The sequence below is a fragment of the Strix uralensis genome, chromosome 4 (assembly GCF_047716275.1).
Source record: "Strix uralensis isolate ZFMK-TIS-50842 chromosome 4, bStrUra1, whole genome shotgun sequence".
NCBI lineage: Eukaryota > Metazoa > Chordata > Aves > Strigiformes > Strigidae > Strix > Strix uralensis.
This window is the reverse complement of record NC_133975.1, coordinates 70,216,457-70,237,658: the sequence shown is the minus strand read 5'-3', so window position 1 is coordinate 70,237,658 and position 21,202 is coordinate 70,216,457. Positions and strand designations below refer to the sequence as shown.

At 37.8% G+C, this 21,202-nt stretch overlaps 2 protein-coding genes across 6 annotated transcripts in view; both read left to right on the top strand.

Moving 5' to 3' along the window:
- PDE5A (phosphodiesterase 5A) overlaps positions 1-7,990 on the top strand; it is a 140,452-nt gene extending 132,462 nt beyond the window's left edge. For all 5 annotated transcript variants that reach the window (XM_074867231.1, XM_074867228.1, XM_074867227.1 and 2 more), the window contains exon 21: positions 2,585-7,990. In XM_074867231.1, the coding sequence (XP_074723332.1) occupies positions 2,585-2,722 (138 nt within the window). In that variant the 3' untranslated portion in view covers positions 2,723-7,990. The remainder of the gene's footprint in view (positions 1-2,584) is intronic.
- A 7,613-nt stretch (positions 7,991-15,603) lies between these two features.
- FABP2 (fatty acid binding protein 2) lies at positions 15,604-18,195 on the top strand. The gene is made up of 4 exons (XM_074865158.1): positions 15,604-15,670; positions 16,333-16,505; positions 17,077-17,184; positions 18,141-18,195. Exons 1-4 carry the CDS (start codon positions 15,604-15,606, stop codon positions 18,189-18,191), a joined length of 399 nt encoding a protein of 132 aa, XP_074721259.1. The 3' UTR covers positions 18,192-18,195.
- Positions 18,196-21,202: the final 3,007 nt, after the last annotated feature.

Genomic DNA, 21,202 nt, shown 5'->3' with positions numbered 1-21,202 from the left:
CCCTTACACAGTAAACTCTTCTAAAAAGAATCCACATCCGCCAGTTGGAAGGAAACAAGGATAGAGGAAGCAGAGGGAGCTACTAGCTCCTGCCCCTGAAACTCATGTTTCTATGCTGTAGAAACTGTTTGTCAGGAAAATAAGGCAGCCTTTGCTGGGAAGCCTCAGAAAACTGTCCCCAGTAGGAGGTAGGCCACTGAAAGAAGACTGAGTGTCTGTGGGAAGGTACAGACTATACAAACAAAAATGTTTTTGAACAGAACACCTGAACAGGTTTGAATGCCCACAGCTCCAGAGCCTGAACTTCTATACTTTTTCTTGTTAGGGAAGGGCTTTACCTTTCCATTTATGAAAAGACCAAAAAAATGTCATTTACTCTGAAATACATACCGCAGCTTACATCAACAGTTACCAAGTGATACTAGTCCAAACTGTACCCAGCTCCTGTACAATTTGTATAAGGAAACGAGGTGCATGAGTGATTTCTAGCTACTGTGCCCCTGCTTTGTAACAGTGGCTTTGTTATGCCACAGTGAATACAGAGACATTCATGGTTAGCAGCCAAAAGCACCTACAAATGTTTGGAGTCTTCTCCCTTCTCTTTAATTGGGGAAGAAGGAAGGAGATGCTACATCCACAGGAGGGGGTCTAAGCAGCATCTTTTTGCTCAGAACATGTTTCCTCTTCCAGCTTCTAGTGTATCACTCTTACTTGTCATCTTGGATCAAAGTCTGACTTGAACTGGAAGAGCATGTAGCAGGTTGACAGTGTCTGGGACTTTGTACAGTCTCAGAGTATGCCAGCATGTGTCCTAACCTGACAGATAAGGGAGAGTGACTTACCTGCAGGGGCAGAGAGCACTCAAGAGGAGGGGGAGCCTATGAGGAAGAGACAAAACCCATAACGATACTGGTAAATCCAAGGAAGGGGCTATGGTTTGAGCTGATCCAGTGTTTGTTTATTTTGACTGGAGTACAAGTAGGGGATATTACCTGCTTGCACAGATTTTTGTTTTCTTCAGTGAGTAATAAATGGTAAAACATATAAACTACTTCAGTGTTAACTTTGAAAATGAACAAGCACACAGTTCACTCTCCAACAGTCTAATGCTATAAAAGCAAACAATAATCAGGGTTGTAATGACAGCCTTTCCACTGTTTTCTTAGCTTTCATCCAGTCAGTAGGAATTTGACACACAGTGCGAACAGAGATGAGTTCCCAACACAGCACTGCAAGTATGTGACTTACCATGTTACTCAGAGTAGGTCAAATCCAAATGAACTGAAGTTTTGTGGCTTGTGTTAGCTGGGTAACCAGTGCAGTTAAATTGAATGATCTACAAGTCTTCTCCTTAAGATCAGAAATCTGAAAAAATGAGAGAAATGTGTTTCATTCTCTTAATTTTTGAATTGAAAAAAGTATCATTTAGCAGTTTTAAATGCTGTTTAGATATGTTCAGATAAATAAAACAGGAAAAATCCTGAGATATTTGACAGCCCCATTCTTCTTATAGTGGTGTAAATCAAAAATACTTTATGTCTACTGAAACTAATGAAGCAGCCTATAAAGCCAAAAGGAACTATGAAGATTTATACAAGCTGATAATTCAGTAGAGTCCCTGTGTAAAGTTATAGGAGAATTAGACATCGCTGCCTCATGTTATTTGAATGAGACCTGAATTCCATGTGAAATTCTGAATGATTTTATGTTTTGTATAGTGACCAGCAGAGGGGCCAGGATTATTCTCTCTGTACTTTGCAGTCAGTCATAGTATCTATGCTCAAACCCTCTTTCCCATACCTTGTTCTGCACTGTTAGAACTATTAAACTCCCACTTTACACTTCTGGATAGTGTGACTTTATTCCAGAAGCCAACAGAACCCTTTATGCAAGTAAGGGCTGACTGTCATAGTGTGAGGAAACATTTCATCACTTCCATCTGGAAAGAAAAACATACAAAAATGCTTATGAATTACTCATTTATTTTTTCAATTCTATATTTAAATATCAGAATCCAGTTTTCCTTCACTCTGATATAGTAACACAGCCATATCATGAAAAATTCTTGATTGACTTCAGTCACAGTTGTTCCTAAAAGGCACTAAGTGTCAAATGTAATTTATCTATTGTGTGCCAAGTGTCTTGAATTCACCGTCAGTGAATATGGACTCACTGACTGTACCTCCTCTGTGTCTGATTACCACTCCACAGCCATCCTTATGACCAACCTTGCTAGACATTCAAAGACTGGCTTGCAAACAAAGTCCATGCATAGTATTTCACTAGGAATACTGGACAGGTCACTTGTGCAGAATACAACAAACTTATTGTGGTTCCTTCTGCACCTATGTATGAAGTGCTGTATGGACACTGCCACTCAGTCTAATCAGCCCTAGTGCCAGGTAATTGTGTGCATGTTTGATGTGCAGTAGGAAGCCTTCCTTGAAGTTCAAAATAAAAGTTCAATTTTAATTATAGATAGACCTTGTATTTCAATCATTCTGTTCTCTCTCATGGTCATCTTTAAGAACCCTTATTTTGTTGTTAAATGTAATCTGTTTTACATGTTCTTAATTTATTTCAGGCCCTAACACATGTGTCGGAGGCCTGCTACCCTTTACTGGACGGCTGTAGAAAAAACAGGCAGAAATGGCAATCCTTAGCTGAACAACAAGAGAAGAATCTGATTAATGGAGAAAGCAATCAAGCCAAACGGAACTGAGAGGCTAATTTAACAACCACAAGCTTAAGTTCACATAGAAAACATAGTAATAGGGGAGTACTGCATTTTGCTAAACACTGTATGAATTTGGCTTATGTTTTGCCACTGCTGTATTATTTTCCACATTTCAAGATATAGCATGACCGTGTATATGCCAAGGTTATATAAAGATAGTATGTTTCTTTTATTACATCTGATTGAGATGGAAAAAGATCTGCAAGGGTAGTTTTTGCTATCCTATTCCACAGGAAGGTACGAGTGCAGTTACTCAGCTGTCCCTGAGAACCTATTACTTTATAGATGTATATAGTTGTTTAGTGATCATGTTGTGGCCAGTACCTTAAAGACTACTGCATTTCGCACCTTTTTTCCTCTTCCAGTCTTGCTGTGTTATGTTATAAAAGTAATGAGCAGTCTTGCCTGTTCTCTTCCCAGAGGTTCAGAGGAAAGGTTGGGACTAACTCTGAGGAGTCTAATCCACCATTGCTATGCTAACCTCTTTCAGGAGACAGAACTGGGCTTCAAAGTGGAAGAGCTCCAGAATCTGTGCACCCAGTAGTTTTTTTTCATACTAGAGGAATGCCTTAGCAAATGTCTTATATTTGGAGAAATTTTTAAAAACCCTGTGAATTACTAGGCAATGGGGGTCTTAGAAGTTTTGTGGTAGAAGTGTCGTAATTATCCATGAATAACGTAAACTGCTTGAAGGCTGATGAAATGTCACAACGTAACTGACAGGCTGCCATGGAGGAATGGCTCCCATTGAAAGCTGCAAGAAGCACACAGAGAAATGGAAACTAAACAGGATCATTTTTATATGCTGGTTTTAACTTCATTTGGAAGTTGAATTTAACATCATCATAACCAACAGACTGAATCATGGGCAAGAAGAGTCAAAGATAATGTGACTGCAAGAGCAAGAGATGAAAATCTGAATCAGAATGATGCAGGAATGGCACACTTCTGGTGACTATCAAGGACTGATTCTTTAGGCCAGTGCTATTATGAAATGGCTATGACCACTCTGAAGAAAGTTTTAGGTTAACATCTTTTAAAAATCATTTTTGGCATTAGTTAATGTTAACAATGATTAATCACAATGTCTTAAACGAATAAGAAAAAAGAACACAACACTGAAAGCAAAAATAGCTCAGAATGCTACAGGGATTTGCCATTTGTGTATGAGGTATTAACGTTCAGAAAATAAATCAATTAACTTGCACTAGTTAAAAAAAAACAACGTTGATATTTTATTTAAATGATGACTAATAAAAATTGGTTTGAATTGGGAACCAATTCAAGAAAATACACACATTAGACAAACCCCAAAAGAGTAATACAAAGAGAGCACTATTCTTTGGGTAGACAGGACTAGGAGATTAATGTCAGCAGTCTAAGATTGGTTAGCAGTAGGTGTAATTTCGGCTGCACAGAGACACAGAAAATGCTACTTTTTTTTAATCTGTAGTAATGAATTTTCAGTTAAAATAGCAATAGTATTAGGCAAAAGTAATACATTTGGGATTATACTTCGAAGTGTGGAAGTTGATTTCTATCAGAGTAATCCAGAAAATTCTAGTTGGAAACTGCAATAAATTCTTCCCAGGAGATTATCAGTCCTCCTGTGTAAAAGCTGGTCAGAAAGACAGTGAAAACAACCTCTTTTTTATCAGTCTCTGCATTTAGATAAACTATACCAGAATCTAACAAGAGATGAAGCAAATGTTTCAAAATGTTTGATGATACTGAGTTTCATAGTCAATTCTTTTAAAAATGTATAAGGCATTCTGATAGCCTGCAGCATTTCTGCCAACCTAAATTATTTGTCACTGATTTAATCCGATCTCAAACTTCTCTAATGACCACCAATAATATATTATTGCAGCTGAATTTGAAAACATTTTTCTACAAAAGTATTTTTCCTGATTTTTTTTCCCAGATTTTCAAAAAAAGTATGGAATTCAACAATAATTAAGAATTCCAGGGCTACTGTTATGCAGTGCTACATATGTGTATTTGTACACATACACAGTACAATTATGTATGTAGTATGTCATAGCTATGCAGAAAAATGACAGCAGCCTGCCCCCCCCCAACACCAACACCCCACCCCCCACCCCCCCGAAAAAAAGAGGTTTTAGGTACTTTTTGATAAATAGGAAACTTTGCTTCAGGATTTGCATAGTCCTTGTATATTCTTTTCCTAAAATGCTTGAGATACTGAAATATAATTATTATGCTGATGAGAGACATATTTAATATAAATATGAGTAAAGTATATGTATATAAAGGTGTATTCTTGCTAGTATGGTTGAGACTAGTAATTCATGGTGACAACACAGCAAATCAATTATTGTGATATTACAATATAGTGACATATCATTTACATTAAGATCCCAGTATTTCTTTGCTTTATTGTGTGTTCAGCAAAGCTTTATTATGACATAAATTTACAACTACTACAAAGGAGTGCTGGATTCCTATCTTTGACTTGAAAAAAAATGGACATGACATTGCATTTTTTCAAAGGTTCACTTAAAATGAACACACTAATAGACTATGTGCATGTATTTAATTACATATCTGTACACATTTATTCCACAGAATCTCTTCCACTACAAAGATTGGAACATACATAGAAATACAGTTCCTAGTAAATAAACCATTTAAATGTCATAGTACACCTGTATCTGTATATATTTCTACAAAACCAAACCCTTTAAACTACTGGTTTAAGAATCTTAAAAGCAGAGATTGCTGTACTTCATGAAATTCCAGTGATCAAATTGTTTATATAGTGTTCTACTCTGCCTGAAGGCAAAGTCAGAGTGTGCTGGTTTTGTCATAGCTTTGTGTGAACTGTTTGCAGAAATTACTCATTCCTTTTGTAATGTAAATAGGTGACAATATGAAGAAAAGCCAGGCTGTTTTCTGCCTGAAATTCATTGCCTTCAGAATTCAACATTTTCAAACCCAGCTAGTGGATTACAGCCATGCAGCTGCCATTCATTTCATCATGAGTTATGTATCTAATTATTTTAGTCAGGTCTGAAATATATTCTCTCCAATTTATATTGTCTAGCTAAAGCAATCAGTGTGGATTATACAAGAAACGAGCTGAAATGGAGTTTATCACTTTGTCAGTTCAGTCTTAAGTCCTTTAAAGCCATTGTGAAATTTGATATTTAAGTCTTCAGGTACAGAATTTGTCTCACTATTTTTTAACATTTGTCTCAGTGAAGACATCTAAGTCAGTATCCTACTTGTTCTCAGACACGGACATATTTTCTTTTAAAGTCACTTCACAGCACAGTTTAAGGCTTAAAGTACACTTCTTTTTTTCTGATTTTGTTCCCCTTCTGAAAAAATTACTTGTCATACATATTAACATACACAAAATTACTGATTAACCCTACCTCTTCTAATTAAAATAACAGTGAGGCTCCTAAGCTGTAGGTAGTACTTCTTTTCCAACAAGTTAGTCACAGGTCCAATATCAGCTGTAGAATGTCTAGGTTTTCTATTATCTCACACAGTAAAGGAGGGGAAAATATTTTGATTTTCAGGATGGTGTTGATTCTTCATTAGTTTAAAGTTAAGAGCAGATTACTCTCATATCTTCAGTGAATACAACTGGGCTAGTGATGAAAGTGAATAATCTACTCCACTGATGACCAGCTGATCTCTCTTTAGAAGAGAGAGGACTGAAGCCTGATTTTATGCATCGCCCTCTGACAGTTGTGCACATGTAAAGATAAAACTTTTGCATGCATTTTATCTGATAGTGGCATGAACTGACAAAATCAGAACACTGTCTAATTCATATACAAGATTTTTCAAAATTAGTAGGTACCTGATTTTCTAACCCATTATATAGAAAGATTATGAAGAGTCAGATCTAACCTCTTAAAATTAGGGCATGTTCCCTGAGTGATCTGTTTGGTGACCCTTGCAGTTATGCATGAGAAGATAGAGAGTTCTGATGAAAAAAAATGCCTCACCATAATAAATTCATGCATTTTTAAAGGTTTTACAGAGAGCTAGTATTTCAGGCAAATTTATACATTAGTTAGGAGTCTTGTCTCTGTGATGCTGCAATTTCTTCTTCATGTCAAATCACATGCAGTTTACATTCCACAAGTTTTCAGCTTTATTTCACAGTTCCCTGCTGTACTTCTTCAGGGACTTGCACTGATTTGAAAGATAAGCTTTAACATTGGAGCTTGAATAAAAAAATTAGTTTGGCCAGAGTATGATAAATAATGAGGGCTGGATTTTTTGGTTTGGACTTTCACAGAAACAAGAAAGAAACATCACAGAATCTGGCTTGGTAATTAGTGACACTTGCTAAATACAGCAAATTGTGACAGCAAGATATTTTATCTTTGTCTTTGCTAAATGAATGGAAATTGCATGGGAAAGTTTATTTTCCACATAAAGAAGTTTGTTTCCATAGAGAAACTCATATCTAAGTACCACTGTTTGTAAATGTATATTTATGTGACAATGCTATATAATTGCTAATTTCCACTAACTTTCACAGCATGAGCTTGTCATACCAGGGCCCACTTGAAGTCAATTATATGATCCCCATTTACCTCAGTGGGAGTTGAATTGAGCTATATAGAGAGTGAAAGAATGGGTCAAATCCACCTTTTTTACATATAAAGAGGGACCAAACTCTTACCCTTGGTAACACCTGCTTCACCTGCTCTTTGCTGTATTCAGCTATTCCTGCTGATGCCCAAGGTACTTTTACAGATGTAACTGAAGTTAGAATTTGAGCCCTCTGTATTCACATGGCAGACACCTGCATGTGTCTCTTAAAGAATGTAGTGTGAAATGCACTGTAAATAGTTTAAATATACATTTCTATTATAGTTTAATAAAAATCTTAATCACAGTCACTAGCCACTGAGTTTGTCCATTTGTATTCTTTTATCTTTTAAAAATATTTGAACAAATACATAGTTTCTGGGCACAGTATTTTTGTACTAGGTTAAGGGGGTTACTCTGTATATCATGTTTTGCCTTTAAGCAGTATTAAAGTCTTCTGAATGTTATGTGTTCTCACTTGCTTCTGTCCTATGATTACTTAGTAAAAGTAGAGAAGTAAGAGAATCATTAGTCCTACTTACTGTACAGTTGATAGAGAATAGAGTCAGGTTATTTTCTATGGCCAAAATGCTGCTCATTACTTATTTCCTCATTCTTCTCTTTGTACTGCTTTCATGCTTTTTAAAATAAAAAGGACGATGTCAAATTTTACTGTTTGGTAATTAATACTACTGAGGTTGAATTTTCAACACCTCACTGTTCCCTGATTCAAATCATTGCTTCGTAATTTTATATTTTATAATAACTTCTCTAGGTCCTAGAAATCCTGAGGAGAAAAACTTCACTACTAATATCAAGATACTTACATCGCAAGTACTACTGAGACGAGCCAATGGTAAAGTACTTCTTGTTTAAAAACAGCAAAAAATAATTCACTGCTACTAACCACTAGAGAGCACTGCAGCTACACTTATTAGCTGGGAACTGTAAGAAACCAATTTATTTATTGGCTAAGCAGAACTGCCAAATACAACTGTTACAGAGATCTATCTTCATCCTCTGGCCCCAGATATCAATTCCTGTGATAGCATGAAAGAGAGATGGAATAGTCAACCCAGTGACTTCAAACAAAACTGTGAAAAAATTATTTTTGGCAACAAAAGCCTCATCACGTGCAAAACTGCTGAGCCTAGAAGTAATTCTAGACCAATGGGCTTCTTGGCAATTTCTGTTCTTTGCCTATTAGTTTCTCCACAGCAACACTTCTGGCTTGACTTTTTTTAGCTCTAGGCAAAACCAAAAAGTATGTACATCCCTGGCAAACAGCAGTCTCATTCAAAAAGTTATGAAGGGCTAGATTTAGTTCAGCACAAAACACAAGCACTGTTTGCTTGAACCAACGGCAGTTTATGAGTTCAGCTGAACAACTGTCTATGTATATCTACATATATCAGGTGACCATTGGCTGTTGGGACTACAACCTTTCCAGCCCACTCACCAACCTAGTCGGGCTCCTGCTTAGTCTTTGCTGGCCTACTGAATGTTTGAATTCATTTCTGAGGACTGGTGCAGTTTTCAACAGGAGTCCTGGAATACATTTCTTACCCAGCCCAGAAAATAATATAACCTTGAACGAGGGCATTTTTATTGAAGAGGTGAAAAAGAACATTACACTTGGTCTTTCACATCTTGCACAACTACAATGCCTTTTTAACAAATGGAAAAGACAATAGCTCCTTCCTCCAGCCATATTTTTAGTATCAGTGGTGACAGCTATTGCTGACATGCATTTCACATTCCTGTAAAATCTCACCCTTTAAGTTTTTTGGAAATAATTCAAATGTGCGAGTTCGTTACAGTAGTAAGCTTTAGGATCTAAATTTATGGAATCTGACAGCCATCAAGTTTTTTAGCCCTTCAGAGAAGAGTAGAATTCCTTAGCATGTACAGAACTTTAGAACTTCAATTTCAGTTGAAAAATACCACAAATTATAAACACAATAAATTTTCACTTCGGTATTTACAATTCAGAATTTTGAAATACCTAGCTGCATGTTTTCTCCCCATTATTCCAAAGCTCTTATTTTATTTAACATGGAAATTTATTTTTACACTTCCTGAGAGATTGAACTGTTTGCCGAACAGCTGCATTATTTTCTGATCTGAATCTGTACTATTAAAGATAAAATCCTCTTTCCTGCTGAAATATGAGGATAATCAATTCAGCCACAGACTGCTACTGCCCACCCAGTGGTTCATAATGGCTGATAAATAGATCTATACTTTAGATGGGTTTCTGTTATTTAACATCATCAAAGTTCTTTAACAAAAACTAGGACTAAAATCCATGGCTAAATCATACCACTAGTATACACGATACATCCACATATAGGCATTTCTTCTGAATCCTTTTTTGTAGTAGTTAATCAAGTCACTGGCACATTATTTTATGATATGTATGACTTTAATGGACAGGAAGTTCATTTTACATGTAAGTAGAGGGGTCAACTTGATCAAGGTCACATAGAAAGTCCATTTCTGAGCTGGAAATAGAACCAGCCAGGTGTCCATTCTGCTTTCATGTGAAACATGAAGAAAAGAATTTTGTCTTGATGCCATCTTTTCCTTTTGGATATACAAATATTTAAATATATGAGCCATATAGGGTGCTCTCTTGCTATTATGCTGAGCTCAGAAGAACTCTGAAGCTCACTATTTTACAGATGAGATTAGATTCAAGTCACTAATCCAGATAATCACAATAATCTTTGGTGGAGTTTGGAGCTGTATCATAATCAAGGGCAAAAGTGTATGATCAGCAAATAGCTATGTTGAAATGAACTAAAAGGCCAGTTCAAATTTTGGAGAAACTGAAAAGTCCAGTGCAGACTTTCAATACCGTACATTGTTAGCTCATTGGACTATAACTCAACCCCACCCTTTGATCACATTTCATATTCTGAACAAAAAGAAACTACTTCCCTAAATCTGCCTTCTACTAAGTATTTGCCAGGAAAATACAGGGAAAGAGTATTAAGATATACATTTAAATACCTTAGATAAGCCTGACAAACAGCCCTGTGGGTCAACTGACATATCAGTCTCTATGTGACAAGTGACAAATGGGACTAATACTCAGAGATTTGTATAACCTTTTCTGGAAAAGCACACATTTTTATTGGCAATTGGTCACTGTCACCCTCTTGTCATTGAAACTAGGCTAGATTCTACTATTCTGGGTAATCCTAGGATTCATTTTAGCATGCAGTAAGAAACAAAGTAAATACCAGTTTTGTTATTGCTTTAAGAAAATCCTGCATTTTGCTTCTAGATTTTTTTAACCTGGAGCTTATTAGCTCATGCACTTCAGTTCTCTCCAATAATCAACTCTCAAAAACATGCAGCACTTTATGGATCCATTACACAGAAATTAAAAAGGAGTGTGCACAGACACCTAAGAGTAAGTTTTAAGATCCACAGCCCACTACTAACTAATCAGACAAATGGATCTATACTCACTGGAAATTTCTAAGTAATATTCAAATGTTGAATCTTCACATTGAACAGACTGCGTATTAGCAGCATCCAGGAGATTCTCCTTGAATGAAAATAAAACCAGAAACTTGGAAAACAGGCAGCAGAAATAGGACAAAATCTAGCTCAAGTATGATCTAATCCTGCTGCAATACATCTAATTACAATAGGTACTTTGAAATTATTTATCCAAGAGATGGCATTAGTTAGGGTCCATCAAGGTCCTTGTTGCTAGACCATGCATAGTTACACTAGAGTTGGCTTTACTGGCGTAGAACTATTGATTTATCGTATCGATATAAAGTTGAGTAGTGTGGTTTAAATGCTTAGTAAAACATCACAATAAGGGACCCAGGGGCACTTAAATGCTTTAAGTGCCCAACCATCTTTGCGATCCATCCGAAGACATATAGAAGAATCATGCAGTAGAAAACATGCATAAACACTGCCAAATCAGTTCACAACTACCTGACAGAAACCAGTTAATCTGCATGGTTTTAACAGGGATTCATCTCTCTCTTAATATATAATACTATATATAATAATATTTACATAAGTATATAATGTTTATGCTGGCACCTAACCATTATCACTCCATGGTAAAGCCAAATTCTACTGTCCTAGCTAATTTTAGACACTACAACTTGAAGACAAGCCACAAAACAATAAACAGGATGAACGGATATAACCCACTGCAAAAGCATTGTTGTCACCCTGATCTTTGGAACCTCATTGTCAATTATCATCATAATACAGCCTAGTATGATTATCACAGACTGGCATGATGAGATTCGCATGACCATATAAGTTAATAATTTATTTCCATCCACCTCATTTAAAGATCAAACTTCAAAGTTAATGTTTGTCCATTTTCAGTGTTCTGAAGCTGGCACATTGAAGAAAGCCATGAAGCCAAGATTACACACCCTTAGCTTTCATGACTTTCATGCAACTAGCTATACTAAAAATCAAGTTTTTCAATGCACCATCTAAGCAAAAATTGTAGTTTTGAAAACCAGTCATGGAAGGGGTAGACAGAAGAAGAAAAAAGGTTGTGGAATATTCCAACATTAAAAAAAATCTATAAAACCAATTTTAATTATCATTTTAGAAGGAAACCCAGCTTTTAGAGGAACTTGACTGTGAGTTAAGTGTATATCGTATGATTCTAGTACATGTAAGAAAACCAGAGTCAGATTTTAGTCTGTTAATAGTCCTAAGTAACTCATGTAAATTGTGAGAGATTAAAAAGACAGCTGTTTGTTCTAGCACTGACATTCCATCAGACCTCAGAGAAGAACAGCTCTTTATGCTGTCAGCACTACATCAACATAGAGACACTATGAAACTTATTAATATTGACCACCTGTGGAGATTATTACTTAACTGACAAATCTGTGGGACTGATCTGAACAGGATCCTAAGGATTCATGCCCAGTGAAAAGAAATGTTAAGGAAGGGAAAAATGGGACAGAAATGGAGCCACAAGCTTTGATGTGAAATTCAGGACCCAGCTACTCGCTGCTCCCATGGTGAAAAGGTTTGGAGTTGGCTGGTTAGCCTGACTTCTGAGGGAGACCAAAGAATCAGAAGGGGGGAAAGGCAAGTTGTGAGATAACTGACTGGAAAAGCACATCTGAGAGATCTTCCTGTTAGTTGAGGACTTGCTCCAGAAGACGCTCCCCCTTTTTTAAGGTTCAGAAAAACTGCTGAAGTAAATTTGATGTAGAAATTCATACTTAACCTGCAGAAAGTCACTACTCTGAGTTATTTTTTCAGAGGTTAAGAAGATAGATTGGACTCAAATGAGGAAAGTAATCAGTAACAATGGTTCTGTTTAAATATATAAACACTACTTCAGATACCTTATAATTTCTTAAACGAAATGAATCAGCAGATTCTTGAAGAGAATGCAGAACCCACCTAAAAAGTAGAAAAGCTTTCTTGAAATGCTCAAAATAAAAGGTAACTTCCAATTTGTTAGATTCATAGATTTCAAATATGTGAATAATTCACATTCTTTCAGGCCCCAATTTTCTACTGGATACAACAGAAGTGGTTCAAAAGTTGCACTGCACCACTGTCAGAAAGAACCCTCTGCAAAGACTGTAAAGAGAGTTAATGATTTTGTTAAGCAACAATAAACTGAATGAACTATAACTGGGTATTTTTGTTTATGTATATATACTAAATAAATAATATAGATTGACAGTGATAACGACAAAGGTCAAGATACACTCCAATGCAATAAAAAGAGATAATCTGACTAACAAAAACTCATTTTGCCTATTTTCTGAGATGGCTGAAGGGTAAGATGGGCATCCATGACTAGCACAGCACCGCGCACAGGCTGACAGTTTTTGAGACACTGAGTTTGGATTCAGCACCATACTAACACAACTACTCATCTTCCATTTTATTGTTGGCTGATTTTTACCCAGTTCCAACTACAAGGGCTAGCATGGATTATTTCCCTAAATCTAATGTCTTGCCTGTACCTGACAGTGCTCCAGTTCACAGTGAGATGCAGTGTTTCAATTCTGTCCTTCACAAAAGATGTTAATTCTGGAATTCCAGTATTTATATAGAGGCAGGGTTTTTTTCTACCAAAATTATGCCTACTTCTTTGCAAATTTTATTTTAGTACTTTCATGTAAGCCAAGGTAATAAAATACTGCATGAAAATCTGGGAAGAAACTGAACGTAAAAACTATATAATGAGACCTAAATGGTGTTGTTAAATAGGTATTGTGAGGTGAGGTACTTCCCTCACTGCCATTAAGAGTAAACAGCCTGAACGCCTTCCATCTGGCAGGCAGCTTTACCCTGCAAGGCAGGAATATAAGAGGTAGGAAAAGGAAAGAACAGGTAGCTAGTACGCAAGAGTGGCAGGCTCTGCTTCTTCCTAGCCTTAGAGAAAAAAAGGCATTTCTAAGATGGAAGACCATGGCTTTGAGGAAGGCAAACAACAGCAGCTGGAACAGTGGAAGACAAGAGGACGAGAAAAGGACATATGCCCACAACCCCAATCCTTGTCACCTGCAGGTGAACCTTCCCACCCAGAACAGGGACATGTCTGTGGGTTCCTGCTCTCCCAGCTGCGGCTGCACTGGCTCACCAGGTTAGTGCTCCAACATGTTCAGTATGACCCCATGCTGGGGGTACTGTGCCCTCACAGCAACCATTCATTTGGCAAATGAGATTCTTCATATTCCCTACTCCTCCCCACACAGTTTAGGCAAAACTCCCAGGTTTGAAACATCTGCTGTGTAACTGGAGGTGGCTCACTTCAAATGAAATTAATTAGGAAACATTCATAAAAGGATGTCTGTTGGCAGATCCAAGATAACCTCTGCAAATTACTGCTGGGAGAGTTGAACTGGAATAGTTGTAGTTGGAACATGAGGTTCAACAGACTAGCTTGTACCAAATCCCATCTTTCAAAAGACCAAAGGGTCTGGAAAAGTTAATTTGAACTCTAATGCATGGTCAGCTTCTAGCACTCTGTTTTGGCTGCAAGCATGGCACCTTTCCCTACATAACTTGCAACAATATGAACCTAAATTCTATTTTCTTTTCATCAAGTAAGAAATACTTGAGCTATTTTTCCTCTCCAGTCTGTTAGCCAGATTACTATTGAATTCAAAATGAAGCTGACTGGAGTGAAAAGCCCCTATTGTGGTATCGCTAGCAAAGTTCTAAATTTATAGTTACACTTCAATAAAACCTCTTGTTCCAGGCTGCAGTCCACAGATATACAAGATAATGATAACATGAGTCACTGTTAAAATTTGGTAAGTAGAGTACAGCCCATAGCAAAATCCAATTGGGCGTTCAGGGTTTACATTCACATTTTGAAGCTAAGAGATAGCAAAGCTGATGCCACCATGTGAACAGAATGATTATAACCCTGAACTTGGTAAAAACAAAACTGAGTCAATAGTTTTGCTCAGTTTCAAGTAGCACCAATTGGAGGGGAAGGGGAGGGGGGGGAGTCAGGGAAGACTCATGTTCTGCATTATGCTTGAACAGACAAAATCTGGGACCTGTGGAAACCAACCACATCAGGTAAATTCACTTAGCTGCACATTTTTTCTGTTGTAGGAATGGGTTAGATGCACATAACATTCACTGATGTGTTATAATGAAGAAAATTTGTAGAAACTGCTCAGAATTTAAACTATATATTAAAGAGTGAGAACATGAATACAGAATATCATCCCAATTTTCATAGCTCAGCACTAGACTAGAAGCACGTGGATCGTTTTCTGAAACAACCTGCAGACATTCAGTAAATTCTCTGCCCCATGCTTATTATGTTGAGCAGAACAGATTCTACCAAATTATAACAGATCAAGTAGAGATTTGTGTTTGGTTAGTTGGGTAAATATATTTCCTCCAGTTGCATAAAGACTCTCCCACAAGCATGAAGATACAACAGAAATGGAAAATGTCAAGAAATTTTCTTAGTCTAATTATTGCTTTCACTAGATACCCGATTTTTACTACAACTCAAATATGGTGAATACAATGAATGGATTAGCAATTCTTTATTAAGATAACAAATAAAGATACTGTTGTGATTTGGGGGCAATAAGGCAGAGATTCAGCAAGCAGTGTGGTCACAATTGGAAATTTGATTACAGTAAACTTCTCCTTGAAAAGATCAGTGCATCAGTTGAGCTTTAGTCAGCCACATCATCCTGTAAATTGCTTTCAAGATAAGCTAGTACATAAATTCTCTTTGCAAAGATATGTTACTTCAGAACAGTCCTTCTACAGACGGAAACATGGCATTTGATGGTACTTGGAAAATAGACAGAAATGAAAACTATGAAAAGTTCATGGAGGCAATGGGTAAGTCTTACTTTTCCAATCCTTTCTACAAGAATAATACCAATGTGGCTGGATACAAACACGAGCTGTCTGTGAACTACCTTCTGACTAGGCTGTCCTTGTGCTGTTTGCTGCTCTGCCCTTACATGGCGTACTGCATGTATTTTCAAATGATTCCATGACGGGGAGGTGGGGGAAGATACTGAGAAATGTTCTGATTTATTATGTTAATCTTAAGAAACTTAACTAATTTCAGCAGAGGAAAGAATCTCTAAGTCTACATTTGAGGAAAAGGCTCAGAGAATTTGAATGATAAACTTTAAGCAGCATTCTATAGCAGGAATATTATTTTGATAACATGAAATTAGTTTGAAAATTACACGGGGAGGAAATCATCATTCGTCAATTTTATAGAAACACATGATTCAAGTAATTTTAACAACCCGATACTTACTTTTTACAAACTGTACGTTATATGGACATAAACATAAACATTCCAGTTGGACAGTGGTTCGTATTATATCTGTACTGGTGAAAATGGCCTCAATAAAAAGTGAAAGAGAATAAAAATTTGGGTCAGAATGCTGGAATAAACTCACTTGACCACATAAAAGTCACCTAAAAGAGACAGATACGATGCTTTAGGAGGTTTTTTTCTGATTGATATTAATTGATTTTTCTAGGTATTAATGTGATGAAAAGAAAGTTAGGAGCCCACGATAATCTGAAGATCACTATTCAACAAGATGGAAACAAATTTACTGTCAAAGAATCAAGCAACTTCCGTACCATAGATATTGAATTCACTCTGGGAGTCAATTTTGAGTACAGTCTGGCTGATGGGACTGAACTTACTGTAAGAGAATTTTCATATAATTATATATTTATTATATGATAATAACTTTACGAAGTACAGTTTCCAGATGAATGACCTGTCTTCCTATTTTTCAATTTAAATTTTACTTTTAAAGTGTGACTGTTCAGGAATGCTTGCAGCTTATATACAAAACCACAAGGCAGTCTTAACTGTTAATGGATCAACACTGTACCCTGAAACTCAGGGTTCCATAGAATGCCCAAAAAGCAGAGTATGTAGCAATTTCACACGATAAAATCCAGGCAACTGCAATTTTACTTCTTATAATATTCAAGTACACCACCTAGAGTGTAGTGTGGATATTTATAAGAAATTACTTTTTTTCTGTTGATACAATTAATTAAGGTGTACTGAGCACTAAAAAAATCTAGCTTGACTGTTATGCAATTAAACTAGTGGTTTTATTAAAATTTTATTTTTACAGCCTTTCCATCAATGTCCAAAAAAGCATTATTCCACTAGTTTAATGTCTTCTTAGTTTTAAGCATTCCTGCAGTCTTTAAATCAAATCAGTGTCATATCTATTGCAAAATTTTTTTTCCCATTATAGGGTTCTTGGAACATGGAAGGAAATAAACTTGTAGGTACATTTACTAGGAAAGATAATGGAAAGGTACTCACAGCATACAGAGAAATCGTAGGTGAAGAACTTGTTCAGGTGAGTTAAGCAGTCACATACAACTTTACAATACAATGAACTGAAAAAGTTTTAAAAGCTCTTTTGAAAGTAGGACATTTTCTTCAAGTCAAATAACCTCATTTATCTTTAGTTAAAATTCTCAAGTCAAGTAATCTATCAAAATCTAAAACTTTAAAATAAAACTTGCAATCTGTGATTTTTACATTTTTCTACCCATGTGAACTGTATCTTATCATTCTGAAGCCTGTGAATACAAGCTGTATACAGGAGTTATATACAGATACAGATATAGATATAGATCTATACACTCTGTAGATGTTTTCTGACTGAAGGCCCTTTTCCAAGTGTCTGCCTTACTACAGGAGCTTACTACAGGGTAATGTTGTCAACAGCTGATAAATGCCCTTTTAAAACAAAGTTTGGGGTTGGGGCATGGGATGATGGCACAGAGGGGTAAATTTGAGACAAAAGGGAAATGTTTCACAGCTCTGCAGTAAAGCCAGAAACTGAAGTGAACTGTAATGCTTTAAGATCCTCTCTGCTAATGGGTCACAAGCTTCTTAAAAGAATAAATAAAAAACCCCAAACTTATGGACAGGTGTGAGATTTGAGATATCAAGAACATACAGTCCAACCCTTCAGTGCTTCTTTACACTTCTAATAAAAGCAGTAACACGGGTGAAACTTCTTAAGCAGTGGTATTGGGAATATGACACTTCAACACTTTGGGTTTTTTCTGAAGCCCCCAAAAGCTGTCCCATGGTGGTTCAAATATTTGCATAGAGAATTTATGCCTATTGACGACAGGCTGTTTTCTTTATGTTCCTTTCCTCAGAGCCTCCACAAGGGCTGGTAGGCCCCACATGGCCACCAGTCACAATTAATTAAATCACTATTGACCATCTCTCAATAGCAGCTGTGAAATGAAACTTTATAAGAGCAGCCACTGATTTTTCTTCTTAATTTCTTAACAGACCTACGTATATGAAGGAGTTGAAGCCAAGAGAATCTTCAAAAGGGGCTAAGTACTTCGCTCAAAACAGCACCAGAATCAAAAAAAAAAAAAAAAAAAAAAAAGACCATTTCTACATATCCTCTGCTTTTTTTTTTTTATGCCCTCACAGAGCACCTCCTAAGCTGCAATTACTTAGCCCTGTTGAAAACACAGGCTACTTCCTTATGTTTACTGTTTTGCCTTGAATAAATAAAATCCAATTACAGTTTGATACAAATGCTAAAATGTTATTTGTACCAAGTCCTACCTGAATGCCATACTATAAAAGGTGGCAGAAACTATTTTCTATAAGCAGAACTTAAGTATTTTTTGCACTGGTCCTCAAATGGCAACTTAGTTTCCTTACCATAATATTTATATCAATAAACAGTTTTTCCGTGTATTGAATATTGTGTAATAAGGATGGCAAAACCTAAAAGAAACCTGACAATGCCCATGTCTCTAAGTCTATTCTATGTAAATATAAATATGGAATAAACATAAAATATATCATGCTTATATCAATAGGAATGATATAAAACACATACTGATGATATACAGATATCTCACATAAAGTAATTCCATTGTATTTGCTTCTAAAAGTAAGACTATGCTTTTAAACATGCAAATTTTGAGTTGTTCCAATTTATTAATCACAGAATGGTTTGGGTTGGATGGGACCTTAAAGATCATCCAGTCCCAACCCCCCTGCCACGGGCAGGGACACCTTCCACTAGACCAGGTTCCTCAAAGCCCCGTCCAACCTGGCCTGGAACACTGCCAGGGAGGGGGCAGCCACAGCTTCTCTGGGAAACCTGTGCCAGTGTGTCACCACCCTCACAGGAAAGAATTTCTTCCTTGTACCTAATCTATTCTCTTTCAGTTTAAAACCATTACCCCTCATCCTATCCCTACACCCCCTGATAAAAAGTCCCTCCCCATCTTTCCTGTAGCCCCCTTTAAGTACTGGAAAGCTGCTCTAAGGTCTCCCCGGAGCCTTCTCTTCTCCAGGCTGAACAACCCCAACTCTCTCAGCCTGTCCTCATAAGGGAGGTGCTCCAGCCCCTGATCATCTTCGTGGCCTCCTCTGAACCCGCTCGAGTAGGTCCATGTCCTTCTGTTGGGGGCCCCAGAGCTGGACACAGCACTGCAGGTGGGGTCTCACGAGAGCGGAGTAGAGGGGGAGAATCCCCTCCCTCGACCTGCTGGCCACACTTCTTTTGATGCAGCCCAGGATACAGTTGGCTTCCTGGGCTGCAAGCGCACATTGCCAGGTCATGTTGAGCATCCTGTCAACCAACACCCCCAAGTCCTTCTCTGCAGGGCTGTTCTCAATCCATTGTTCACCCAGCCTGTATTTGTGCTTGGGATTGCACCGACTGACGTGCAGGACCTTGGAGTTGCCCTTGTTGAACTTCATGAGGCTTGCACAGGCCCACCTCTCCAGCCCATCCAGGTGTCTCTGGATGACATCCCTTCCCTCCAGCCTGTCGACCGCACCTCACAGCTTGGTGACGCTGGCAAACTTGCTGAGGGTGCACTTAATCCCAGTGTCCATGTTGACAACAAAGATGTTAAACAGCACTAGTCCCAACACCGACCCCTGAGGAACATCACTCATCACTGATCTCCACTTGGACATCGAGCTGTTGACTGCAACTGCAATTGCGACCATCCAGCCAATTCCTTATCCACCAAGTGGTCCATCCATCAGAACCATTTCTCTCCAATTTAGAGACAAAGATGTCATGTGGGACACGCTGTCGTAGAAGGCCACCAAATCTGTCAGGCAAGATTTGCCCGTCGTGAATCCATGCTGGCTGTCACCAACCACCTCCTTATTTTCCATGTGCCCTAGCACAGTTTCCAGGAGGATCAGCTCCATCCTCTCACAGAGGTGAGACTGACCGGCCTGTAGTTCCCTGGGTATTCCTTTTTTCCCTTTTTAAAAATGGGCATTATGCTTCCCCTTTTCCAACCAGCAGGAACTTCACCGAACTGCCACGACTTCTCAAATATGATGGATAGTGGCTTAGCCACTGCATCCACCAGTTTCCTCAGGACCCACGGATGCATCTCATCAGGTCCCATGGACTTGTGCATCTTCAGGTTCCTTAGATAGTCTCAAACCTGACTTTCTCCTACAGTGGGCAGTTCTTCATTCTCCCAGTCCTTGCCTCTGCCTTCTGCCCCTTGGGCAGTGTGGTTGGAGCACTGGCCAGTGAAGGCCAAGGCAAAAAAGTCATTGAGTACCTCAGCCTTCTCCATGTCCCATATATATTATCCATATTATTAGGGGTTCAAATCATTCTGCATCAGGAAGAGTACTAGCAGGCTCTGAGTGAGTTTCTTTCAGGACATAAATAAAAATATTGAAGGTGTCTTAACAATCTTTATCTTAAGATAAAGAATGATTTCAGACTACATTGATTTCAAACACTGGTGCTTCTGATGGGTGACAAATATGCTCCATGTTCTGCTCACGCTCTCCAGTCCATAAGTGCTGTTTTCAACACAGCCTCCCCTCCCTTCAGTTGTGCTGTTTCCTAGGGGTTGCAGTAAAACTGTCTCTCAAGGGTCAGCACTAGTTAAGATCTGCTGTGTCCCTCTAAATATGCCTCTTGGTGGTCATCTAGTCCTGTCCCTGTGTCTACAGGGCAGTCTGCTTCTCAGCCCTGGACCCTTTCTGACACATCAGCAGAACAAACTTGTGTGCTGCCGGCACTCTTGTCCTTCAGCAAATATTTCTCCAGCTCTGTTTTTGGCTTCTGAGCTTTTTGCACTCATGCTTCTACTGCCATAGTTAGAAAAAGACTGATTCATGTAAGGCTTTGCTAAAAGATCATGATACCATGTGGGCCTGAGGTCTAGCCCAAAATATGAATGCAGCTGTATCTGCAAAGTCTCACAGCACTTCATCACAGAATTCCCTGATGATGATAAACAGCTAGATAATCTTCTGCCGTGTGCCTACTGACATGCTGTTACAGGTCCAATTACAAATATAATTTCTGAATGGGTACATTCACATTATAATTTTAA